Source organism: Oncorhynchus gorbuscha, linkage group LG09 (assembly GCF_021184085.1).
Source record: "Oncorhynchus gorbuscha isolate QuinsamMale2020 ecotype Even-year linkage group LG09, OgorEven_v1.0, whole genome shotgun sequence".
Taxonomy (NCBI): Eukaryota; Metazoa; Chordata; class Actinopteri; order Salmoniformes; family Salmonidae; genus Oncorhynchus; species Oncorhynchus gorbuscha.
The window spans coordinates 13,341,601-13,368,883 of record NC_060181.1 but is presented as its reverse complement, the minus strand read 5'-3'; the positions used below and the strand labels follow the sequence as shown (position 1 = coordinate 13,368,883).

At 45.3% G+C, this 27,283-nt stretch overlaps 1 protein-coding gene across 2 annotated transcripts in view; it reads right to left on the bottom strand.

Moving 5' to 3' along the window:
• Positions 1-12,387: 12,387 nt before the first annotated feature.
• LOC124043181 (phosphoprotein associated with glycosphingolipid-enriched microdomains 1-like) overlaps positions 12,388-27,283 on the bottom strand; it is a 127,937-nt gene continuing 113,041 nt past the window's right edge. The window contains exons 5-9 of one of the 2 annotated variants that reach the window (XM_046361461.1): positions 25,209-25,311; positions 24,430-24,617; positions 23,745-24,302; positions 15,901-15,960; positions 12,388-13,504 (exon numbers count right to left, since the gene is read on the bottom strand). In XM_046361461.1, the coding sequence (XP_046217417.1) occupies positions 13,166-13,504; positions 15,901-15,960; positions 23,745-24,302; positions 24,430-24,617; positions 25,209-25,311 (1,248 nt within the window). In that variant the 3' untranslated portion in view covers positions 12,388-13,165. The remainder of the gene's footprint in view (positions 13,505-15,900; positions 15,961-23,744; positions 24,303-24,429; positions 24,618-25,208; positions 25,312-27,283) is intronic. The other variant, XM_046361462.1, reaches the window with a different exon arrangement.

Here is a 27,283-nt window from a genome sequence, read left to right as displayed (position 1 = left end):
GAGAGGGTGCTATGTCTCATTAGAGTGGGCTGAATGAGAGGTTGCTATGCCTCATTAGAGTGGGCTGAATGAGAGGGTGCTATGTCTCATTAGAGTGGGCTGAATGAGAGGTTGCTATGCCTCATTAGAGTGGGCTGAATGAGAGGGTGCTATGTCTCATTAGAGTGGGCTGAATGAGAGGTTGCTATGCCTCATTAGAGTGGGCTGAATGAGAGGGTGCTATGTCTCATTAGAGTGGGCTGAATGAGAGGTTGCTATGCCTCATTAGAGTGGGCTGAATGAGAGGGTGCTATGTCTCATTAGAGTGGGCTGAATGAGAGGTTGCTATGCCTCATTAGAGTGGGCTGAATGAGAGGGTGCTATGTCTCATTAGAGTGGGCTGAATGAGAGGGTGCTATCCCTCATTATTACAGTGGGCTGAATGAGAGGGTGCTATGTCTCATTATTACAGTGGGCTGAATGAGAAGGTGCTATGTCTCATTAGAGTGGGCTGAATGAGAGGTTGCTATGTCTCATTATTAGAGTGGGCTGAATGAGAAGGTGCTATGTCTCATTATTAGAGTGGGCTGAATGAGAGGTTCTATGTTATTAGAGTGGGCTGAATGTGAGGGTATTATGTCTCATTATTAGAGTGGGCTGAATGAGAGGGTATTATGTCTCATTATTAGAGTGGGCTGAATGAGAGGGTATTATGTCTCATTATTAGAGTGGGCTGAATGAGGTTGCTAAGGTGCTGAATGTGAGGGTATTATGTCTCATTATTAGAGTGGGCTGAATGAGAGGTTGCTATGTCTCATTATTAGAGTGGGCTGAATGGTGCTATGTCTCATTATTAGAGTGGGCTGAATGAGAGGGTGCTATGTCTCATTATTAGAGTGGGCTGAATGAGAGGGTGCTATGTCTCATTATTAGAGTGGGCTGAATGAGAGGTGCTATGTCTCATTATTAGAGTGGGCTGAATGAGAGGGTGCTATGTCTCATTATTAGAGTGGGCTGAATGAGAGGGTGCTATGTCTCATTATTAGAGTGGGCTGAATGAGAGGGTGCTATGTCTCATTATTAGAGTGGGCTGAATGAGAGGGTGCTATGTCTCATTATTAGAGTGGGCTGAATGAGAGGGTGCTATGTCTATGTCTCATTAGAGTGGGCTGAATGAGAAGGTGCTATGCCTCATTATTACAGTGGGCTGAATGAGAGGTTGCTATGTCTCATTATTAGAGTGGGCTGAATGAGAGGTTGCTATGTCTCATTATTAGAGTGGGCTGAATGAGAGGTTGCTATGTCTCATTAGAGTGGGCTGAATGAGAAGGTGCTATGCCTCATTATTAGAGTGGGCTGAATGAGAGGTTGCTATGCCTCATTATTAGAGTGGGCTGAATGAGAAGGTGCTATGCCTCATTATTACAGTGGGCTGAATGAGAAGGTGCTATGCCTCATTATTAGAGTGGGCTGAATGAGAAGGTGCTATGCCTCATTATTAGAGTGGGCTGAATGAGAAGGTGCTATGCCTCATTATTACAGTGGGCTGAATGAGAGGTTGCTATGTCTCATTATTAGAGTGGGCTGAATGAGAAGGTGCTATGCCTCATTATTAGAGTGGGCTGAATGAGAAGGTGCTATGCCTCATTATTAGAGTGGGCTGAATGAGAAGGTGCTATGCCTCATTATTACAGTGGGCTGAATGAGAGGTGCTATGTCTCATTATTAGAGTGGGCTGAATGAGAAGGTGCTATGCCTCATTATTAGAGTGGGCTGAATGAGAAGGTGCTATGCCTCATTATTAGAGTGGGCTGAATGAGAGGTTGCTATGTCTCATTATTAGAGTGGGCTGAATGAGAGGTTGCTATGTCTCATTATTAGAGTGGGCTGAATGAGAGGGTGCTATGTCTCATTATTAGAGTGGGCTGAATGAGAGGTTGCTATGTCTCATTATTAGAGTGGGCTGAATGAGAGGGTGCTATGTCTCATTATTAGAGTGGGCTGAATGAGAGGGTGCTATGCCTCATTAGAGTGAGCTGAATGTGAGGGTATTATGTCTCATTATTAGAGTGGGCTGAATGAGAGGTTGCTATGTCTCATTATTAGAGTGGGCTGAATGAGAGGGTGCTATGTCTCATTATTAGAGTGGGCTGAATGAGAGGGTATTATGTCTCATTATTAGAGTGGGCTGAATGAGAGGTTGCTATGTCTCATTATTAGAGTGGGCTGAATGAGAGGGTGCTATGTCTCATTATTAGAGTGGGCTGAATGAGAGGGTGCTATGTCTCATTATTAGAGTGGGCTGAATGAGAGGGTGCTATGTCTCATTATTAGAGTGGGCTGAATGAGAGGGTATTATGTCTCATTATTAGAGTGGGCTGAATGAGAGGGTGCTATGTCTCATTATTAGAGTGGGCTGAATGAGAGGTTGCTATGTCTCATTAGAGTGGGCTGAATGAGAAGGTGCTATGCCTCATTATTACAGTGGGCTGAATGAGAGGTTGCTATGTCTCATTATTAGAGTGGGCTGAATGAGAGGTTGCTATGTCTCATTATTAGAGTGGGCTGAATGAGAGGTTGCTATGTCTCATTATTAGAGTGGGCTGAATGAGAAGGTGCTATGCCTCATTATTAGAGTGGGCTGAATGAGAGGTTGCTATGCCTCATTATTAGAGTGGGCTGAATGAGAAGGTGCTATGCCTCATTATTACAGTGGGCTGAATGAGAAGGTGCTATGCCTCATTATTAGAGTGGGCTGAATGAGAAGGTGCTATGCCTCATTATTAGAGTGGGCTGAATGAGAAGGTGCTATGCCTCATTATTACAGTGGGCTGAATGAGAGGTTGCTATGTCTCATTATTAGAGTGGGCTGAATGAGAAGGTGCTATGCCTCATTATTAGAGTGGGCTGAATGAGAAGGTGCTATGCCTCATTATTAGAGTGGGCTGAATGAGAAGGTGCTATGTCTCATTATTACAGTGGGCTGAATGAGAGGTTGCTATGTCTCATTATTAGAGTGGGCTGAATGAGAAGGTGCTATGCCTCATTATTAGAGTGGGCTGAATGAGAAGGTGCTATGCCTCATTATTACAGTGGGCTGAATGAGAGGTTGCTATGTCTCATTATTAGAGTGGGCTGAATGAGAGGTTGCTATGTCTCATTATTAGAGTGGGCTGAATGAGAGGGTGCTATGTCTCATTATTAGAGTGGGCTGAATGAGAGGTTGCTATGTCTCATTATTAGAGTGGGCTGAATGAGAGGGTGCTATGTCTCATTATTAGAGTGGGCTGAATGAGAGGGTGCTATGTCTCATTATTAGAGTGGGCTGAATGAGAGGGTGCTATGTCTCATTAGAGTGGGCTGAATGTGAGGGTGCTATGTCTCATTATTAGAGTGGGCTGAATGAGAGGGTGCTATGTCTCATTATTAGAGTGGGCTGAATGAGAGGGTGCTATGTCTCATTATTAGAGTGGGCTGAATGAGAGGGTGCTATGTCTCATTATTAGAGTGGGCTGAATGAGAGGGTGCTATGCCTCATTATTAGAGTGGGCTGAATGAGAGGGTGCTATGTCTCATTATTACAGTGGGCTGAATGAGAGGTTGCTATGTCTCATTATTAGAGTGGGCTGAATGAGAGGGTATTATGTCTCATTATTAGAGTGGGCTGAATGAGAGGGTGCTATGTCTCATTAGAGTGGGCTGAATGAGAGGTTGCTATGTCTCATTAGAGTGGGCTGAATGAGAAGGTGCTATGCCTCATTATTAGAGTGGGCTGAATGAGAGGGTATTATGTCTCATTATTAGAGTGGGCTGAATGAGAAGGTGCTATGTCTCATTATTACAGTGGGCTGAATGAGAGGTTGCTATGTCTCATTATTAGAGTGGGCTGAATGAGAGGGTGCTATGTCTCATTATTAGAGTGGGCTGAATGAGAGGTTGCTATGTCTCTCATTATTAGAGTGGGCTGAATGAGAAGGTGCTATCCCTCATTATTAGAGTGGGCTGAATGAGAGGTTGCTATGTCTCATTATTACAGTGGGCTGAATGAGAGGTTGCTATGTCTCATTAGAGTGAGCTGAATGAGAAGGTGCTATGTCTCATTATTAGAGTGGGCTGAATGAGAGGTTGCTATGTCTCATTATTACAGTGGGCTGAATGAGAGGTTGCTATGTCTCATTATTAGAGTGGGCTGAATGAGAGGGTGCTATGTCTCATTATTAGAGTGGGCTGAATGAGAGGTTGCTATGTCTCATTATTAGAGTGGGCTGAATGAGAGGTTGCTATGTCTCATTATTAGAGTGGGCTGAATGAGAGGTTGCTATGTCTCATTATTAGAGTGGGCTGAATGAGAGGGTATTATGTCTCATTATTAGAGTGGGCTGAATGAGAGGGTGCTATGTCTCATTATTAGAGTGGGCTGAATGAGAGGGTGCTATGTCTCATTATTAGAGTGGGCTGAATGAGAGGTTGCTATGTCTCATTATTAGAGTGGGCTGAATGAGAGGGTGCTATGTCTCATTATTAGAGTGGGCTGAATGAGAGGGTGCTATGTCTCATTATTAGAGTGGGCTGAATGAGAGGGTGCTATGTCTCATTAGAGTGGGCTGAATGTGAGGGTGCTATGTCTCATTATTAGAGTGGGCTGAATGAGAGGGTGCTATGTCTCATTATTAGAGTGGGCTGAATGAGAGGGTGCTATGTCTCATTATTAGAGTGGGCTGAATGAGAGGGTGCTATGTCTCATTATTAGAGTGGGCTGAATGAGAGGGTGCTATGCCTCATTATTAGAGTGGGCTGAATGAGAGGGTGCTATGTCTCATTATTACAGTGGGCTGAATGAGAGGTTGCTATGTCTCATTATTAGAGTGGGCTGAATGAGAGGGTATTATGTCTCATTATTAGAGTGGGCTGAATGAGAGGGTGCTATGTCTCATTAGAGTGGGCTGAATGAGAGGTTGCTATGTCTCATTAGAGTGGGCTGAATGAGAAGGTGCTATGCCTCATTATTAGAGTGGGCTGAATGAGAGGGTATTATGTCTCATTATTAGAGTGGGCTGAATGAGAAGGTGCTATGTCTCATTATTACAGTGGGCTGAATGAGAGGTTGCTATGTCTCATTATTAGAGTGGGCTGAATGAGAGGGTGCTATGTCTCATTATTAGAGTGGGCTGAATGAGAGGTTGCTATGTCTCATTATTAGAGTGGGCTGAATGAGAGGGTGCTATGTCTCATTATTAGAGTGGGCTGAATGAGAGGGTGCTATCCCTCATTATTAGAGTGGGCTGAATGAGAGGTTGCTATGTCTCATTATTACAGTGGGCTGAATGAGAGGTTGCTATGTCTCATTAGAGTGAGCTGAATGAGAAGGTGCTATGTCTCATTATTAGAGTGGGCTGAATGAGAGGTTGCTATGTCTCATTATTACAGTGGGCTGAATGAGAGGTTGCTATGTCTCATTATTAGAGTGGGCTGAATGAGAGGGTGCTATGTCTCATTATTAGAGTGGGCTGAATGAGAGGTTGCTATGTCTCATTATTAGAGTGGGCTGAATGAGAGGTTGCTATGTCTCATTATTAGAGTGGGCTGAATGAGAGGTTGCTATGTCTCATTATTAGAGTGGGCTGAATGAGAGGGTATTATGTCTCATTATTAGAGTGGGCTGAATGAGAGGGTGCTATGTCTCATTAGAGTGGGCTGAATGAGAGGTTGCTATGTCTCATTAGAGTGGGCTGAATGAGAAGGTGCTATGCCTCATTATTACAGTGGGCTGAATGAGAGGTTGCTATGTCTCATTATTAGAGTGGGCTGAATGAGAGGGTGCTATGTCTCATTATTAGAGTGGGCTGAATGAGAGGGTATTATGTCTCATTATTAGAGTGGGCTGAATGAGAGGGTATTATGTCTCATTATTAGAGTGGGCTGAATGAGAGGTTGCTATGTCTCATTATTAGAGTGGGCTGAATGAGAGGTTGCTATGTCTCATTATTAGAGTGGGCTGAATGAGAGGGTATTATGTCTCATTATTAGAGTGGGCTGAATGAGAGGATATTATGTCTCATTATTAGAGTGGGCTGAATGAGAGGTTGCTATGTCTCATTATTAGAGTGGGCTGAATGAGAGGTTGCTATGTCTCATTATTAGAGTGGGCTGAATGAGAGGGTATTATGTCTCATTATTAGAGTGGGCTGAATGAGAGGGTATTATGTCTCATTATTAGAGTGGGCTGAATGAGAGGGTGCTATGTCTCATTAGAGTGGGCTGAATGAGAGGTTGCTATGTCTCATTAGAGTGGGCTGAATGAGAAGGTGCTATGCCTCATTATTACAGTGGGCTGAATGAGAGGTTGCTATGTCTCATTATTAGAGTGGGCTGAATGAGAGGTTGCTATGTCTCATTATTAGAGTGGGCTGAATGAGAGGGTATTATGTCTCATTATTAGAGTGGGCTGAATGAGAGGGTGCTATGTCTCATTAGAGTGGGCTGAATGAGAGGTTGCTATGTCTCATTAGAGTGGGCTGAATGAGAAGGTGCTATGCCTCATTATTACAGTGGGCTGAATGAGAGGTTGCTATGTCTCATTATTAGAGTGGGCTGAATGAGAGGGTATTATGTCTCATTATTAGAGTGGGCTGAATGAGAGGTTGCTATGTCTCATTATTAGAGTGGGCTGAATGAGAGGGTGCTATGTCTCATTATTAGAGTGGGCTGAATGAGAAGGTGCTATGTCTCATTATTAGAGTGGGCTGAATGAGAGGTTGCTATGTCTCATTATTAGAGTGGGCTGAATGAGAGGGTGCTATGTCTCATTATTAGAGTGGGCTGAATGAGAAGGTGCTATGCCTCATTATTAGAGTGGGCTGAATGAGAAGGTGCTATGTCTCATTAGAGTGGGCTGAATGAGAAGGTGCTATGTCTCATTAGAGTGGGCTGAATGAGAGGTTGCTATGTCTCATTATTAGAGTGGGCTGAATGAGAGGGTGCTATGTCTCATTATTAGAGTGGGCTGAATGAGAGGGTGCTATGTCTCATTATTAGAGTGGGCTGAATGAGAGGTTGCTATGTCTCATTATTAGAGTGGGCTGAATGTGAGGGTATTATGTCTCATAATTAGAGTGGGCTGAATGAGAGGGTGCTATCCCTCATTATTAGAGTGGGCTGAATGAGAAGGTGCTATGTCTCATTATTAGAGTGGGCTGAATGAGAGGTTGCTATGTCTCATTATTAGAGTGGGCTGAATGAGAAGGTGCTATGTCTCATTATTAGAGTGGGCTGAATGAGAAGGTGCTATGTCATTATTAGAGTGGGCTGAATGAGAGGTTGCTATGTCTCATTATTAGAGTGGGCTGAATGAGAGGTTGCTATGTCTCATTATTAGAGTGGGCTGAATGAGAGGGTATTATGTCTCATAATTAGAGTGGGCTGAATGAGAGGGTGCTATCCCTCATTATTAGAGTGGGCTGAATGAGAAGGTGCTATGTCTCATTATTAGAGTGGGCTGAATGAGAAGGTGCTATGTCTCATTATTAGAGTGGGCTGAATGAGAGGTTGCTATGTCTCATTATTAGAGTGGGCTGAATGAGAAGGTGCTATGTCTCATTATTAGAGTGGGCTGAATGAGAAGGTGCTATGTCTCATTATTAGAGTGGGCTGAATGAGAAGGTGCTATGTCTCATTATTAGAGTGGGCTGAATGAGAGGGTGCTATGTCTCATTATTAGAGTGAGCTGAATGAGAAGGTGCTATGTCTCATTATTAGAGTGGGCTGAATGAGAAGGTGCTATGTCTCATTATTAGAGTGGGCTGAATGAGAGGGTGCTATGTCTCATTATTAGAGTGAGCTGAATGAGAGGTTGCTATGTCTCATTATTAGAGTGGGCTGAATGAGAGGGTGCTATGTCTCATTATTAGAGTGGGCTGAATGAGAGGGTGCTATGTCTCATTATTAGAGTGGGCTGAATGAGAAGGTGCTATGTCTCATTATTAGAGTGGGCTGAATGAGAAGGTGCTATGCCTCATTATTACAGTGGGCTGAATGAGAGGTTGCTATGTCTCATTATTAGAGTGGGCTGAATGAGAAGGTGCTATGTCTCATTATTAGAGTGGGCTGAATGAGAAGGTGCTATGTCTCATTATTAGAGTGGGCTGAATGAGAAGGTGCTATGTCTCATTATTAGAGTGGGCTGAATGAGAAGGTGCTATGTCTCATTATTAGAGTGGGCTGAATGAGAAGGTGTTATGCCTCATTATTAGAGTGGGCTCGATACTACCCCCACCTCCCCCTAACCCACTCACCCATCAGAGCGTGTGTGTGTGTGTGTTTGGTACCGCTGATTTTGAGATGCTGCACTAACGCTCCTCTCTGACAGACCTTTTGTTGTGGCATTTCTAGCGACACTATTATGTTTTAATGCTGGCATTCCCCTGCTACATGACTTAATCTGGAATCTGGACGGAAGACCCTGTATCATGTTATTTCATTCAAGTTAATCACAAAGACAATTACTCTATAAAATGTATGTAAATGTAGTGTGTTGGAAAGGCACCTGCTTTTCTCTCTTACTGAAATGTATATCATCTTTAATGCACATTTATCAATTGTGGTTAATTTAAAGGGGTCAGTCCTTTCTCTTCTTATTGAATATAATTCATGAATCTAATATCAGTCAACCTGGGTGCTGGATTTGTCGTCAACAAGCTTATACAAACTCAAACATGTTTAATGAAATACGCACTCACTCACTCTGCGTACAACAATAATGTCCAATATTGAGATAACAAAGAAATGGGATGGAAAATAGGCTAATATCAGTGATTTCCTGTCGAACGTAGATATCATCAATGCAATAGCTAGTTATTCACAGTCAGAATTTACTCGCTTAGTCTGAAAATAAACACCACACAACAATATTCAGTCAGACATTAATTCATTTTCTGTTCTTAAAAAAAAAAAAAAGTAGCAGCTTCAACCTTCATGTTTTAAAAGCTTTAAAACACCACAATGTACCATATTAATAAGATGAAAGTACAAAATAACCAATGCGTCGGTGTCCTGGTTAATTAAACAGAACACAGAACCCAAAACATGTGTGAGCCACCATTCAATCACAAACCGTATCTTATCAACAATAGTTGGGTCACAGTCCGAGTGAGGGGCACACTTGTCCTATTGAATACCCTTCAAATGACACCGTGGACTTACTGCACTGTCGGTGGTTTCATAGCCACTATAAACCAGTCCACATCACAGTCATACATACCACAAAATATACTTTACCATTCGCAAATTCATACAATAACTGTGTAATAAATGGATAAAATAGTTCTCTAACTATATACAGGCCTCGGTTGGCATGTCGTCACATGATGCTGTAATAGTGCTAGTTAAAATATTCAAATTGTGCCCATGAAGGGGTAAATATACTGAGTGAACAAAACATTAGGAACACCTGCTCTTTCCATGACAGACTGACCAGATAGATGAAAGCTATGATCCCTTATTGTATCCACTTCAATCAGTGTAGATGAAGGGGAGGAGACAGGTTAAAGAAGGATTTTTAAGGCTTGAGGCAATTGAGACATGGATTGTGTACAGAATGTGTGCTATTATGAGAGCGAAATGGGCAAGACACAAGATGTAGGTGCCTTTGAACAGGATATGGTAGTAGGTGTCTGTGTCTTTGAACAGGATATGGAAGTAGGTGTCTTTGAACAGGATATGGTAGTAGGTATCTTTGAACAGGATATGGTAGTAGGTGTCTTTGAACAGGATATGGTAGTAGGTGTCTTTGTCTTTGAACAGGATATGGTAGTAGGTGTCTTTGAACAGGATATGGTAGTAGGTGCCTTTGAACAGGATATGGTAGTAGGTGTCTTTGAACAGGATATGGTAGTAGGTGTCTTTGAACAGGATATGGTAGTAGGTGTCTTTGAACAGGATATGGTAGTAGGTGCCTTTGAACGGGGTATGGTAGTAGGTGCCAGACACACCTGTTTGTGTCAAGAACTGCAACGCTGCTGGGTTTTTCATGCTCAACAGTTTCCTGTGTATATCAAGAATGGTCCACCACCCACCTTGTAGAGTCCATGTCCCGACAAATTGAGGCTGTTCTGAGGGCAAAAAGGGGTTTAACTCAATATTAGGAAGGTGTTCCTAATGTTTTGTCCACTCAGTGTATTTAGGATGAAGCTGCTATAAGCTCTGTACACAAGCTGTACCATAACGTTTTTGACACTTTGTGCTTTAGAATAATTCTCTAACATATTAATACAGACCGTACATTAGGGTAAGCAGAAACATAAACACTCCATTCAAACACATAATATACACCTTCATCAAATCAGATGCATTAACACACACAGTTTTGCTGTTGCATATTGTCACATTGAGAGAATACAAGTATTTTAAATACATTTTGAATCCTGTGAAGAAATATAAAAAAGAAAAACAACTGAGTTGAACAATTCTCACAAGATTTTAAGAAGAAATCACAACATTGATAGATATGGTCTCACCATTGTTTGTCTTGTTTTTGAACAAATAAGTCCTTTTTTAAAAGTCACAATCATTTATGAGTACCTTGACTACTACTTTATTACCACGGCAACCTACTTCTTCTTCTCCTCATTATCCCATGTACAGAACAAAAGCTCTTAAAGTTTCCCTCATAAACAAACACCCTTCCTGATATCCTTCAAATCACACAATGATCCATCATCTTGAAATAAATAGGAATTTGATCAAACGGTTGCCATGTGAAATGTTTTTAAAATGCTTTAGAAACTAAAACAAACCATTCTATTTTGAGTTTAGATGTCGAAACTTGCTGCTACTTATTGTTTCAATAGTATGTAAGCACACATATCTCACATTTCTCACATATCTCTCATATCTACTATATCTCTCAGATCTCTCATATCTCTCATATCTCTCAGATCTGTCATATCTACCATATCTCTCATATCTATAATATCTCTCATATCTCTCATATCTACCATATCTGTCATATCTGTCATATCTGTCATATCTCTCATATCTATCAGATCTCTCATATCTGTCATATCTATCATATCTATCATATCTCTCAGATCTCTCATATCTATCATATCTCTCATATCTCTCATATCTCACATATATATATATCTCTCAGATCTCTCATATCTCTCATATCTCTCATATTTCTCATATCTCTCATATCTATCATATCTCTCATATCTCTCATATCTCTCATATCTCTCATATATCTCATATATATCATATCTCTCATATCTCTCATATATATCATATCTCTCATATATATCATATCTCTCATATCTCTCATATCTCTCATATCTCTCACGAAGTTCTGAATGAAACGGGGCACATAGGAAGGAAGAACGGATGATGTAAAAAGTGCCACTACATTGTGGGAAAACCTTTAAACTCATACCTTTATAGAACGACATTATGGCACAAAGACTAAGTGGTTTTCAATCAAAAGGCACTGACAAATGGAACTGGCCAGTCAGCTTGTCACCAGCCTCATAACATTGACTCAATTAGTAATGACTGGTTATAAATGTCTAGGAATGGATCACTCTGTAGTCTGATAAAGGGTTTATGATGGTGATGGATAATCACATTGACAGCAGTTGATGATAACAAAGTGGGCGGAGACCAACAACTTGACAATGGACGGTGATTTCATAGTTCAGTCATTTAAGGGCACCATGAATGGACGATGGCTAGTTAAGATTATAGTTCAATCAGATAACCTCGGGCGGGGGGCGCACCCAAACTGCACAGAGGGGGCAGTGAGTGGAAACCCTGAATTGGTGATAGATGGTAGGGTTGAAGGTTGTAGTTCAGAACCATGTGGTGGTGTCCCTCACATCAGGGCTGCTGGTTGTGGGTGAGGCTAGGAGTTAGGCTAATGGCTGGGGTTGAGATTGAGACTAGGAGTTAGGCTAATGGCTGGGATTGAGATTGAGCCTAGGAGTTAGGCTAATGGCTGGGATTGAGATTGAGCCTAGGAGTTAGGCTAATGGCTGGGATTGAGATTGAGCCTAGGAGTTAGGCTAATGGCTGGGGTTGAGATTGAGACTAGGAGTTAGGCTAATGGCTGGGGTTGAGATTGAGACTAGGAGTTAGGCTAATGGCTGGGATTGAGATTGAGCCTAGGAGTTAGGCTAATGGCTGGGATTGAGATTGAGCCTAGGAGTTAGGCTAATGGCTGGGGTTGAGATTGAGCCTAGGAGTTAGGCTAATGGCTGGGGTTGAGATTGAGCCTAGGAGTTAGGCTAATGGCTGGGATTGAGATTGAGACTAGGAGTTAGGCTAATGGCTGGGGTTGAGAGTTAGGTAAGGCTATTGGATTGAGACTAGGAGTTAATGGCTGGGATTTAGGTTGAGGGTGAGGGTGAGGTTAGGAGTTAGGCTAATGGCTGGGATTGAGATTGAGCCTAGGAGTTAGGCTAATGGCTGGGGTTGAGGGTAAGGCTAGGAGTGAGGTTAATCGTTTAGGTTGAGGGTGAGGGTGAGGTTAGGAGTTAGGCTAATGGCTGGGGTTGAGATTGAGCCTAGGAGTTGAGGTTAATGGCTGGGGTTGAGATTGAGACTAGGAGTTAGGCTAATGGCTGGAGTTGAGGGTGAGACTAGGAGTGAGGCTAATGGCTGAGGTTGAGGGTAAGGTTAGGAGTGAGGTTAATCGTTTAGGTTGAGGGTGAGGGTGAGGTTAGGAGTTAGGCTAATGGCTGGGGTTGAGGGTGAGGCTAGGAGTGAGGTTAATGGCTGGGATTGAGATTGAGGCTAGGAGTTAGGTAATGGCTGTGGTTGAGGGTGAGACTAGGAGTGAGGCTAATGGCTGGGGTTGAGGGCGAGTCTAGGAGTTAGGCTAATGGCTGGGGTTGAGGGTGAGACTAGGAGTTAGGCTAATGGCTGTGGTTGAGGGTGAGGCTAGGAGTGAGGTTAATGGCTGGGGATGGGGTTGAGGCTAGGAGTGAGATTAATGGCTGGGGTTGAGGGTGAGGCTAGGAGTGAGGTTAATGGCTGGGGATGAGGGTGAGGCTAGGAGTGAGATTAATGGCTGGGGTTGAGGGTGAGGCTAGGAGTGAGATTAATGGCTGGGGTTGAGGGTGAGGCTAGGAGTGAGGTTAATGGCTGGGGTTGAGGGTGAGGCCCCAGAGACTCAGGCTTTAGGGTCCATAGGCAGTCAGAGACGGGAGCTCTCCCTGTTCAACCCCAGGGCCAGCTCACCTACACTCTCATAGTCTGGCTCCTGAACCTGGTTCCCCAGCCCCAAGTCCTCTCCACTGCCAGTCTTAGGGATGTGGATGATCTCGTAGCCAGACTCGATGCTCTCTGTGGGGGGTCCCTGGGGGTCTGACTCCCCCTCTCTGGGCTGGGGGTAGATGTCCCTGACGGTAGCGTAGAGATCACTGGAGGAATACTCGGGGACCAGACCCTTGATATCAGCAATGCTGCTGTAGTCACTCTCCTTCTCCTCCACATCTAGAACTGGCTTCCCCACCGTGGAGTACATGTCTGACAGCTGGAGAGAGAGAGAGAGGGGGGGGGGGCATCAGTGTGAACATCAAAGGCCTTTGTTTTATTTAGATGAGGTCACAGTGAGGCTGACATATCTAATAACCAGGTGAGGTCACAGTGAGGCTGACATATCTAATAACCAGGTGAGGTCACAGTGAGGCTGACATATCTAATAACCAGGTGAGGTCACAGTGAGGCTGACATATCTAATAACCAGGTGAGGTCACAGTGAGGCTGACATATCTAATAACCAGGTGAGGTCACAGTGAGACTGACATATCTAATAACCGGGTGAGGTCACAGTGAGGCTGACATATCTAATAACCAGGTGAGGTCACAGTGAGGCTGACATATCTAATAACCAGGTGAGGTCACAGAGAGCTTGACAACTCTAATAACCAGGTGAGGTCACAGTGAGGCTGACATATCTAATAACCAGGTGAGATCACAGTGAGGCTGACATATCTAATAACCAGGTGAGGTCACAGAGAGCTTGACATCTCTAATAACCAGGTGAGGTCACAGAGAGCTTGACATCTCTAATAACCAGGTGAGGTCACAGTGAGGCTGACATATCTAATAACCAGGTGAGGTCACAGAGAGCTTGGCATCTCTAATAACCAGGTGAGGTCACAGTGAGGCTGACATATCTAATAACCAGGTGAGGTCACAGTGAGGCTGACATATCTAATAACCAGGTGAGGTCACAGAGAGCTTGACATCTCTAATAACCAGGTGAGATCACAGAGAGCTTGACATCTCTAATAACCAGGTGAGGACACAGTGAGGCTGACATATCTAATAACCAGGTGAGGTCACAGAGAGCTTGACATCTCTAATAACCAGGTGAGGTCACAGTGAGATTGACATATCTAATAACCAGGTGAGGTCACAGTGAGGCTGACATATCTAATAACCAGGTGAGGTCACAGTGAGGCTGACATATCTAATAACCAGGTGAGGTCACAGTGAGGCTGACATATCTAATAACCAGGTGAGGTCACAGAGAGCTTGACATCTCTAATAACCAGGTGAGGTCACAGTGAGGCTGACATCTCTAATAACCAGGTGAGGTCACAGTGAGGCTGACATATCTAATAACCAGGTGAGGTCACAGTGAGGCTGACATATCTAATAACCAGGTGAGGTCACAGTGAGGCTGACATATCTAATAACCAGGTGAGGTCACAGTGAGGCTGACATATCTAATAACCAGGTGAGGTCACAGTGAGGCTGACATATCTAATAACCAGGTGAGGTCACAGAGAGCTTGGCATCTCTAATAACCAGGTGAGGTCACAGTGAGGCTGACATATCTAATAACCAGGTGAGGTCACAGTGAGGCTGACATATCTAATAACCAGGTGAGGTCACAGAGAGCTTGACATCTCTAATAACCAGGTGAGATCACAGAGAGCTTGACATCTCTAATAACCAGGTGAGGACACAGTGAGGCTGACATATCTAATAACCAGGTGAGGTCACAGTGAGCTGACATCTCTAATAACCAGGTGAGGTCACAGTGAGATTGACATATCTAATAACCAGGTGAGGTCACAGTGAGGCTGACATATCTAATAACCAGGTGAGGTCACAGTGAGGCTGACATATCTAATAACCAGGTGAGGTCACAGTGAGGCTGACATATCTAATAACCAGGTGAGGTCACAGTGAGCTTGACATCTCTAATAACCAGGTGAGGTCACAGTGAGGCTGACATCTCTAATAACCAGGTGAGGTCACAGTGAGGCTGACATATCTAATAACCAGGTGAGGTCACAGTGAGGCTGACATATCTAATAACCAGGTGAGGTCACAGTGAGGCTGACATATCTAATAACCAGGTGAGGTCACAGTGAGGCTGACATATCTAATAACCAGGTGAGGTCACAGTGAGGCTGACATATCTAATAACCAGGTGAGGTCACAGTGAGGCTGACATATCTAATAACCAGGTGAGGTCACAGAGAGCTTGACATCTCTAATAACCAGGTGAGGTCACAGTGAGGCTGACATCTCTAATAACCAGGTGAGGTCACAGTGAGGCTGACATATCTAATAACCAGGTGAGGTCACAGTGAGGCTGACATATCTAATAACCAGGTGAGGTCACAGTGAGGCTGACATATCTAATAACCAGGTGAGGTCACAGTGAGGCTGACATATCTAATAACCAGGTGAGGTCACAGTGAGGCTGACATATCTAATAACCAGGTGAGGTCACAGTGAGGCTGACATCTCTAATAACCAGGTGAGGTCACAGTGAGGCTGACATCTCTAATAACCAGGTGAGGTCACAGTGAGCCTGACATCTCTGTTACAAGTGATCCATATACTTTATAAGCATCAATAGGGGAATGAGACCAGGATAATGAGTTCAGAGGAGAGCCACCATCTTACCTCGCTCTCTGACACCACAGGGTTGTCTCGCCCCGGTGAGGTAGACAGCGGAAAGTCTAACTGTATAGAGAAGAAAAGAAAAACTCACATTCATACTTTCCCGCTCATTAACACTCAACATAAAAACAATGTGCTGTGTTGTGGTTGTGCGTACAGTACTTTAACACATTTGAGTTGAGCAGGTGTACATTATTTCGACAATCATTTAGCAGCGTTATTGTGTATAGCTGCTATATCCTGGGCCTCATGACCAGTGGAGAGAGTCATTCATCAACAACACATCGCTGACTGACATACAGAACACCTCTCTGTGGTGTCTAAAGACAACGTCAATATCAGATGGTGACTGGCTAGCTGCTACTTCACGTCTCATAGAGGTTGGCGGTACTGTGAGGATGGAGCCTGTTTTAAAGTCCATCTTTCACTTGGTCAAGGACATGGGGAGGCAGGGTAGCCTAGTGGTTAGAGCGTTGCAACCGAAAGGTTGCAAGTTCGAATCCCTGAGCTGACAAGGTACAAATCTGTCGTTCTGCCCCTTAATAGGCAGTTAACCCACTGTTCCTAGGCCGTCATTGAAAATAAGAATTTTTTCTTAACTGACTTGCCTAATAAAATAAAGGTAAAATTAAACATACTGTATGAGGACATATAAGACATACATCTTTACACAGGGGGGGACTTTGTCAGAGAACACTGAATCGATACGATTCCTCTATGGATGCACATTGTCAAAACTCAACAGATTTGCTTTTGTTTTTGGCTTAATTAGCGAATCGATTAATTCGATTGCCTTGGAGCGCAGCGGTGTGGAATTATGAAGATAAGCTTTTGCCCCTGTCATCAACGAGCCTCCATGTGTCTCTGTAATGTTAGTCTGTTCTAATTCAGTGTCCCTAAAGTCTTTGTCCGTGTGGCTTTACAAATTAAAGTGCCAGTACAGTTAAGTACTGTAAGTAGTTTCATGACTACAACCAGGAGTTGTTCCTGACAACAACCAAGAATTGTTCCTGATAACAACCAGGAGTTGTTCCTGACTACAACCAAGAATTGTTCCTGACAACAACCAGGAGTTGTTCCTGACAACAACCAGGAGTTGTTCCTGACAACAACCAGGAGTTGTTCCTGACTACAACCAAGAATTGTTCCTGACAACAACCAAGAATTGTTCCTGACAACAACCAGGAGTTGTTCCTGACAACAACCAGGAGTTGTTCCTGACTACAACCAGGAGTTGTTCCTGACAACAACCAAGAGTTGTTCCTGACAACAACCAGGAGTTGTTCCTGACTACAACCAGGAGTTGTTCCTGACTACAACCAGGAGTTGTTCCTGACTACAACCAGGAGTTGTTCCTGACTACAACCAAGAGTTGTTCCTGACAACAACCAAGAGTTGTTCCTGACAACAACCAGGAGTTGTTCCTGACTACAACCAGGAGTTGTTCCCGACTACAACCAGGAGTTGTTCCTGACAACAACCAAGAGTTGTTCCTGACAACAACCAGGAGTTGTTCCTGACTACAACCAAGAGTTGTTCCTGACAACAACCAGGAGTTGTTCCTGACAACAACCAAGAGTTGTTCCTGACAACAACCAGGAGTTGTTCCTGACAACAACCAGGAGTTGTTCCCGACTACAACCAGGAGTTGTTCCTGACTACAACCAGGAGTTGTTCCTGACTACAACCAGGAGTTGTTCCTGACAACAACCAGGAGTTGTTCCCGACTACAACCAGGAGTTGTTCCTGACTACAACCAGGAGTTGTTCCTGACTACAACCAGGAGTTGTTCCTGACAACAACCAGGAGTTGTTCCCGACTACAACCAGGAGTTGTTCCTGACAACAACCAGGAATGTTTCCTGACAACAACCAGGAATTGTTCCTGACAACAACCAGGAGTTGTTCCTGACAACAACCAGGAGTTGTTCCTGACTACAACCAGGAGTTGTTCCTGACAACAACCAGGAGTTGTTCCCGACTACAACCAGGAGTTGTTCCTGATAACAACCAGGAGTTGTTCCCGACTACAACCAGGAGTTGTTCCTGACAACAACCAGGAATGGTTCCTGACAACAACCAGGAGTTGTTCCCGACTACAACCAAGAATTGTTCCTGACAACAACCAGGAATTGTTCCTGACTACAACCAAGAATTGTTCCTGACAACAACCAGCAGTTGTTCCTGACTACAACCAAGAATTGTTCCTGACAACAACCAGGAATTGTTCCTGACAACAACCAGGAATTGTTCCTGACAACAACCAGGAGTTGTTCCCGACTACAACCAGGAGTTGTTCCTGACAACAACCAGGAGTTGTTCCCGACTACAACCAGGAGTTGTTCCTGACAACAACCAGGAATGTTTCCTGACAACAACCAGGAGTTGTTCCTGACTACAACCAGGAGTTGTTCCCGACTACAACCAGGAGTTGTTCCTGACAACAACCAAGAATTGTTCCTGACAACAACCAGGAGTTGTTCCCTGACTACAACCAGGAGTTGTTCCTGACTACAACCAGGAGTTGTTCCTGACTACAACCAGGAGTTGTTCCTGACAACAACCAGGAGTTGTTCCTGACAACAACCAGGAATGGTTCCTGACTACACCACTTGACCAGAAGATATGGTTGCTAGATATGGCCGTCAGGTCATTTTTCCTGACCATACTATAGCTGAAAACTAGTGACCAGAGTTGTTCTTTGTCATGCTCAGACAGACAAACTGAATTGGTCCACTCACACAGACAGTGTGGTGAAGAAGGCGCAACAGCTCCTCTTCAACCTCAGGAGGCTGAAGAAATTTGGCTTTGACAAACTTTTACAGATGCACAATTGAAAGCATCCTGTCGGGCTGTATCAACGCCTGGTACGGCAACTGCAACGTCCTCAACCGCAGGGCTCTCCAGAGGGTGGTGCAGTCTGCACAACGCATCACCGGGGGCAACCTACCTGCCCCCCATGATACTTACAGCACCCGATGTCACAGGAAGGCCAAAAAGATCATCAAGGACAACAACCATCCAAGCCACTGCCTGTTCATCCTGCTATCATCCAGAAGGCGAAGTCAGTACAGGTGCATCAAAGCTGGGACAGAGAGACTTGAAAAACAGCTTCTATCACTAACTCAGAGAGGCTGCTGCCTACACTGAGACCCAATCACTGGCCACTTTAATATATGGATCACTAGCCACTTTAAACAATGCCACTTTAAACAATGCCACTTTAAATAATGCCACTTTAATATATGGATCACTAGTCACTTTAAACAATGCCACTTTAAATAATGCCACTTTAATAATGCCACTTTAATCATGTTTACATATCTTACATTACTCATATCACATGTATATACTGTATTTTATACATTTACATTTACATTTAAGTCATTTAGCAGACGCTCTTATCCAGAGCGACTTACAAATTGCACCTTGCCGCTCGACCATCGTTCATCGGGAACAATTCCTGGTTGTAGTCAGGAACAATTCCTGGTTGTAGTCAGGAACAACATGCCAATGTGGTTAGGTTTCACATGGGTACACTAAAAAATAATCAACCTCTTTGCTGACAGACAACTCTCCTGTTGACATGCTGAATAGCAGTTTATCTAAGGGAATGGCCCCTTGTGAGCGCCACACTTGTGACTGGCAAGGTCAATTACATTTCCTCTGTGTAAATCAAAAGCTTCTAAGGTCACGGGAGACGCAAAGTCAAATTATTCCAGACAACAGAACAGAATCATTTCTGGTTATTATGGCTCAATAGCTGTGTTACAGAGCGGAAGAGCAGATTGCAGAGTGTTGAACAAAGCAAAATCATGTGTGTGTGTGTTTGCTGAGGGTCTAACTGAGGGAGAACCCAGCAGACTTAAACGCACGCACGCACGCACGCACGCACGCACGCACGCACGCACGCACACACACACACACACACACACACACACACACACACACACACACACACACACACACACCGAGCATCATCCTTCATCTCTGCCAGGTCTGTCAGACTGACGGTAGGCAGCTGGATCTCACCAGGCTTTTCCCCTCTCCTCATCTCATCTCCCCTCTCATCCCCTCCTCCACTCCTCTCCACACTGCTTTGCATGCATTACCACACGCATTACCCTGCCGGTTTGACAAGACAAATCACCAGCCAACCCCAGTCACACCGACGCACCGTAACAGAGGATAAAGAACGTTACGAGTTAAACCTTAAATCAGCCTCAGGGTGTCTGCAAGTGTGTATCCAAGTGATTCAGTTCATACGTGTGTCATACGTGTAAAAGGCAAAGTGGGGTCGAGAGGCGGAGAACAGAATTAATGCTGACTCCAGATGACACTGGAGGACGGAACAGGCTTTGGGAGTGTAGGTAGCCCAACCCAGCACAGCCCCTTGGTTGGTTCAATATTTCATCAGAGGATCAAACTGGGCTAGGCGTCACCTGCTGTCCAACGCAACATTTTTACTACTGATTAGCTGATTGGCTGGACGGTTGGAGCTTCAACATTTTTACTACTGATTAGCTGATTGGCTGGACGGCTGGAGCTTCAACATTTTTACTACTGATTAGCTGATTGGCTGGACGGCTGGAGCTGGCCCAGGACACGGGCGAAAGGGGACAAGTCCAAGTCAAGACAGAGACCAGAACAATGAGAGTCCAATTCAAGATCATGTTTGTAATTTTGTCAGATCGCACCATAATAAGAGCTCAACATGTACGGTGTTTCTGTGTTAATGATTTTCTCTGGTTCTCCGAGGGGGTAAATGTAGGGAAAATGGTGCTGCACAGTTTGCAGAAAACAGTCGCTTTCAAACTAGGGATTTCGTAGCTAATTGAGGTAAGACAGTAATTATTCTCATAGATTATGCATGTAAGAACTACACATTGACACAACCCAAAACAGAAGGTTTAAAAGGTACGTACTAGTAGCCAAAGTACTGGCGCATGTGTTTAACATTTCAGAACAACATGGATTATTTAACCATTCAGAATGGTGAGACAAAATACACGTTGAAGGCAACTAGAGAGTGACTGACGAGAGAGGAACCCTTCCCCCAGTCTCCCCTTAGACAGCGTGCGACTCACTAACCCTTCCCCCAGTCTCCCCTTAGACAGCGTGCGACTCACTAACCCTTCCCCCAGTCTCCCCTTAGACAGCGTGCGACTCACTAACCCTTCCCCCAGTCTCCCCTTAGACAGCGTGCGACTCACTAACCCTTCCCCCAGTCTCCCCTTAGACAGCGTGCGACTCACTAACCCTTCCCCCAGTCTCCCCTTAGACAGCGTGCGACTCACTAACCCTTCCCCCAGTCTCCCCTTAGACAGCGTGCGACTCACTAACCCTTCCCCCAGTCTCCCCTTAGACAGCGTGCGACTCACTAACCCTTCCCCCAGTCTCCCCTTAGACAGCGTGCGACTCACTAACCCTTCCCCCAGTCTCCCTTAGACAGCGTGCGACTCACTAACCCTTCCCCCAGTCTCCCCTTAGACAGCGTGCGACTCACTAACCCTTCCCCCAGTCTCCCCTTAGACAGCGTGCGACTCACTAACCCTTCCCCCAGTCTCCCCTTAGACAGCGTGCGACTCACAAACCCTTCCCCCAGTCTCCCCTTAGACAGCGTGCGACTCACTAACCCTTCCCCCAGTCTCCCCTTAGACAGCGTGCGACTCACAAACCCTTCCCCCAGTCTCCCCTTAGACAGCGTGCGACTCACTAACCCTTCCCCCAGTCTCCCCTTAGACAGCGTGCGACTCACTAACCCTTCCCCCAGTCTCCCCTTAGACAGCGTGCGATTCACAAACCCTTCCCCCAGTCTCCCCTTAGACAGCGTGCGACTCACAAACCCTTCCCCCAGTCGCCCCTTAGACAGCGTGCGACTCACAAACCCTTCCCCCAGTCTCCCTTAGACAGCGTGTGACTCACAAACCTTTCCCCCAGTCTCCCCTTAGACAGTGTGCGACTCACAAACCCTTCCCCCAGTCTCCCCTTAGACAGCGTGTGACTCACTAACCCTTCCCCCAGTCTCCCCTTAGACAGCGTGCGACTCACAAACCCTTCCCCCAGTCTCCCCTTAGACAGCGTGCGACTCACAAACCCTTCCCCCTGTCTCCCCTTAGACAGCGTGCGACTCACAAACCCTTCCCCCAGTCTTCCCTTAGACAGCGTGCGACTCACTAACCCTTCCCCCAGTCTCCCTTAGACAGCGTGCGACTCACTAACCCTTCCCCCAGTCTCCCCTTAGACAGCGTGCGACTCACTAACCCTTCCCCCTGTCTCCCCTTAGACAGCGTGCGACTCACTAACCCTTCCCCCAGTCTCCCCTTAGACAGCGTGCGACTCACTAACCCTTCCCCCTGTCTCCCCTTAGACAGCGTGCGACTCACAAACCCTTCCCCCAGTCTCTCCTTAGACAGCGTGCGACTCACAAACCCTTCCCCCAGTCTCCCTTTAGACAGTGTGCGACTCACAAACCCTTCCCCCAGTCTCCCCTTAGACAGTGTGCGACTCACAAACCCTTCCCCCAGTCTTCCCTTAGACAGCGTGCGACTCACAAACTCTTCCCCCAGTCTCCCCTTAGACAGCGTGCGATTCACAAACCCTTCCCCAGTCTCCCCTTAGACAGCGTACGACTCACAAACCCTTCCCCCAGTCTCCCCTGCTAAAAGACAAGACCAAGACACTCAATCTGTGGTCTCAATCTGTGGACTCAATCTGTGGTCTCAATCTGTGGACTCAATCTGTGGTCTCAATCTGTGGGCTCAATCTGTGGTCTCAATCTGTGGTCTCAATCTGTGGTCTCAATATGAGGTCTTGGGACTGGACTCCAGTACTACAACTCTTCAATCTATTCTCCTCCTCTTAATTTGTATGGCACTGTTCACTCTCTCTCTCTCCATCTCCATCTCTTCCTTCGCTCTCTCTCTCTCTCTCTCTGCTCTTTCTTTCTCTCTCTCTCTCTGCTCTTTCTCTCTCTCTCCCTGCTCTTTCTCTCTTTCTCCCTGCTCTTTCTCTCTCTCCCTCTCTCTCCATCTCCATCTCTTCCTTCGCTCTCTCTCTCCCTCTCTCTGCTCTTTCTCTCTCTCTCCCTGCTCTTTCTCTCTCCCTGCTCTTTCTCTCTCTCTCTCCATCTCCATCTCTTCCTTCGCTCTCTCTCTCCCTCTCTCTCCATCTCCATCTCTTCCTTCGCTCTCTCTCTCCCTCTCTCTGCTCTTTCTCTCTCTCTCCCTGCTCTTTCTCTCTCTCTCCCTGCTCTTTCTCTCTCTCTCCCTGCTCTTTCTCTCTCTCTCTCTCTCCATCTCCATCTCTTCCTTCGCTCTCTCTCTCCCTCTCTCTGCTCTTTCTCTCTCTCTCCCTGCTCTTTCTCTCTCTCTCCCTGCTCTTTCTCTCTCTCTCCCTGCTCTTTCTCTCTCTCTCTCTCTCCATCTCCATCTCTTCCTTCGCTCTCTCTCTCCCTCTCTCTGCTCTTTCTCTCTCTCTCCCTGCTCTTTCTCTCTCTCTCCCTGCTCTTTCTCTCTCTCTCTCTCTCCATCTCCATCTCTTCCTTCGCTCTCTCTCTCTCTCTCCATCTCCATCTCTTCCTTCGCTCTCTCTCTCCCTCTCTCTGCTCTTTCTCTCTCTCTCTCTGCTCTTTCTCTCTCTCTCCCTGCTCTTTCTCTCTACCTCATAATGCCGATCAGACAGAGAGAGACGGAGAGACGCTCTTCCCATTGTTCTGCTTTCTACTCTAACTTTCTACTCTAAATCACAGCTGAATCAACACATCTAGTCAGGAATCAGTTGAGCTGTCTTTCTACTGTATAAGTACTGTATTTCTCCTTCACAAACATAGATAAACACGATCCTCACCTCTCCGTTTTGCAGCGCGGCCCCCAGTACCACCACCGCTCCTGCGTCCATCATGGTAGGCTGGTTGTCGTTCTCATCCAGCACCTTGTCAGGTACAGGCGGGGGTCTGTCCTCCTCCTCGGGCTCCTCTATGGGGCTCACAGCAGCAGTGATGGTGGCTGAGCGCCTGGCCTCCAGGTCTGCACTGTAACGGCTCTTCTTGTTCAGATCCACCGAGGCGTACTCCACTCCCGCGCACAGGGGCCCCCGCTCTGGGGAGCCAGGGCTGAGGTGGCCGTTGTGGAGGGCTGGAGGGTTGTTGTGAGGTGGGAGGTGGTTGTGGTGGTGGTGGTGGTGGTGGTGGAGGGCTGGAGGGTTGTTGGGAGGTGGGAGGTGGTTGTCGTGGTGGGAAATTTCATTGTCATCAGGGCTGAGGGGGGACATAGTACCGTCTCCATTGAGGAGACCTGCAGCCAGGCTCCCTGGATGGTCCTTCAGCTCTTTGACCGTCTCGTACAGGGAGTCTTCAACGCTCACATCCCGGGACGCCGTTAAGTCGCCACCTCTCTCCTTCACCACCTAGTTTAGTTGATTCAGACAGCCGTCACTACATTAGGACTAGTCTTCCTGGGTCCATACAGTACAACCGTACAAACACAAGTCAAATAAATACATAATAACATCAACAACAACAAATCCCTAATACCTCGTAGGTGCCGTCTCCAGAGGGAGGGAGAAGGGGTCTGCTGGAACATCCCATCCCCTCCAGGGTGCTGTTGGGTGGGATGCTGGGCAGCTCGCGGTCCTGGGGACACTTGGAGCTCCGCAGCTCGGACTGACTGGACAGCATCTCCTCAGAGGGCTGGGGACTAATGTCCTGGGTGTCTGTCAACACTGGGAGACGATGGATGAATACATTTGAGTTGAGTCCAATTGAATTTAATTGAATTTTGTTGAGTTGAGTTGGATTGAATTGAATTTTGTTGAGTTGAGTTGGGTTGGATTTAATTGAATTGGACACGACAAAGGGAAAAGAGATGATGTGTGTGGGTGGTTATGCTGGGTTTGAGTATGGGGGGCCTCAATCTTAAACAACAACATTGCATCTTTGAAAGCTGGCCTAACATTTGGCATGGCGACCAACAGGGGAGCGGGCGACAACACATAACTGTTACCAGACCGTAAGTGGAACATGCCTCGTGGATTAGACTGCCACAGGTGTGGAAATCAAAAGGAATAGCCAAGTAAGTAAAGTAAAGAATAGGCTAAATGTAGATGGTCTGTATGCCTAATGAATATTACACTATTTTAAAAAGTCATGAATGAAATGACAACAAACAATAAACAACAGAAGCAGAAGCGGTGTGTGTGTGTGTGTGTGTGTGTGTGTGTGTGTGTGTGTGTGTGTGTGTGTGTGTGTGTGTGTGTGTGTGTGTGTGTGTGTGTGTGTGTGTGTGTGTGTGTGTGTGTGTGTGTGTGTGTTACCTGTACCACTGGTTAGTGGGCCGTTGTGTGAGCTGCTCACCAATAGGTCAGTCCCTGGGCTGTCCACAGACTGACTACCGGTAAATGTCTCTCTCTCAGACACCTATAGATCGACAAAGACTGGGTTAGGATGGGGATATGTGGCTTATTATAAACACAGGTCTAGGATCAGTTTTACCCTGTGTGGTCCTGTGTGGTTCAGTAAATACACATACTACAAATATATCCACACGCTGTACTATAAGTCACTTTGGATAAGTGGAGTCATATACATTATATATATAGTACCAGTCAAAAGTTTGGAGACACCTACTCATTCAAGGTTATTTCTTTATTTGTACTATTTTCTACATTATAGAATAATAGTGAAGACATCAACACCATGAAATAAAACATATGGAATCATGTAGTAACCAAAAAAGTGTTAAACATATCAAAATATATTTGAGATTCTTCAAAGTAGCCGCCCTTTGCCTTGATGACAGCTTTGCACACTCTTCGCATTCCCTCAACCAGATTCACCTGGACGGTTGTTCCAACAGTCTTGAAGGAGATCCCACATATGCTGAGTACTTGTTGGCTGCTTTTCCTACACTCTGCGGTCCAACTCATCCCAAACCATCTCAATTGGGTTGAGGTCGGGTGATTGTGGAGGCCAGGTAATCTGATGCATCACTCTCTTTCTTGGTCAAATAGCCCTTGCACAGCCTGGTGGTGTGTTGGGTCATTGTCCTATTGAAAAACAAATGATAGTCCCACTAAGTGCAAACCTGATGAAATGACATATCTCTGCAGAATGCTGTGGTAACCATACTGGTTAAGTGTGCCTTGAATTGTAAATCAATTACAGACAGTGTCACCAGAAAAGCATTCCCACACCATCACACCTCCTCCTCCATGCTTCACGATGGGAACCACACATGCAGAGATCATCCGTTCACCTATTCTGTGTCTCACAAAGACACGGCGGTTCGAACCAAAAATCTCAAATTTGGACTCATCGGGCCAAAGGAAAGATTTCCAACGGTCTAATGTCTATTGCTTGTGTTTCTTGGCCCAAGCAAGTCTCTTCTTCTTATTGGTGTCCTTTAGTAGTGGTTTCTTTGCAGCAGTTTGACCCTTAATTCCTGATTCATGCTGGCTCCTCTGAATAGTTGATGTTTAGATGTGTCTGTACTTGTTTAGATGTTTAGATGTGTCTGTAAAACATTTATTTAGGCTGAAACCTGAGGCTGGTAACTCTAATGAACTTATCCTCAGCAGCAGACGTAACTCTGGGTCTTCCTTTCCTGTAGCCGTCCTCATGAGAGCCAGTTTCATCATAGAGCTGGATGGTTTTTGAGACTGCACTTGAGGAAACAAATGATAGTCCCACTAAGCGCAAACCAGATGGGATGGCATATCGCTACAGAATGCTGTGGTAGTCATACTGGTTAAGTGTGCCTTGAATTCTAAATAAATTACAGATAGTGTCACCAGCAAAGAACCTCTACACCATCACACTTCCTCCTCCATGCTTCACGGTGCGAACCACACATGCAGAGATCATCCGGTCACATACTGCAGCAGAGGTAACTCTGGTTCTTTCCTTTCCTTTCCTTTCCTATGGCGGTCCTCATGACAGCCAGTTTCATCATGGCGCTTCATGGTTTTTGAGACTGAACTTGAAATGTTCCAGATTGACTGACCTTCATGTCTTAAAGTACTGATGGATTGTAATTTCTCTTTGCTTATTTGAGCTATTCTTGTCATAATATGGACTCGGTCTTTTACCAAATAGGGCTCTTCTGTATACCCATCCTACCTTGTCACAACACAACTGATTGGCTCAAACACATTAAGTAGAAAGGAAATTCCACAAATTAACTTTTAACATGGCCCACCTGTTAATTGAAATGCATTCCAGGTGACTACCTCATGAAGCTGGTTGAGAGAATGCCAAGAGTTTGCAAAGCTGTCATTAGTGCAAAGGGTGGCTACTTTGAAGAATATGACAAATATTTTGTTTAACACTTATTTTGGTTACTACATGATTCCATATGTGTTATTTCGTAGTTTTGATGTCTTCACTATTA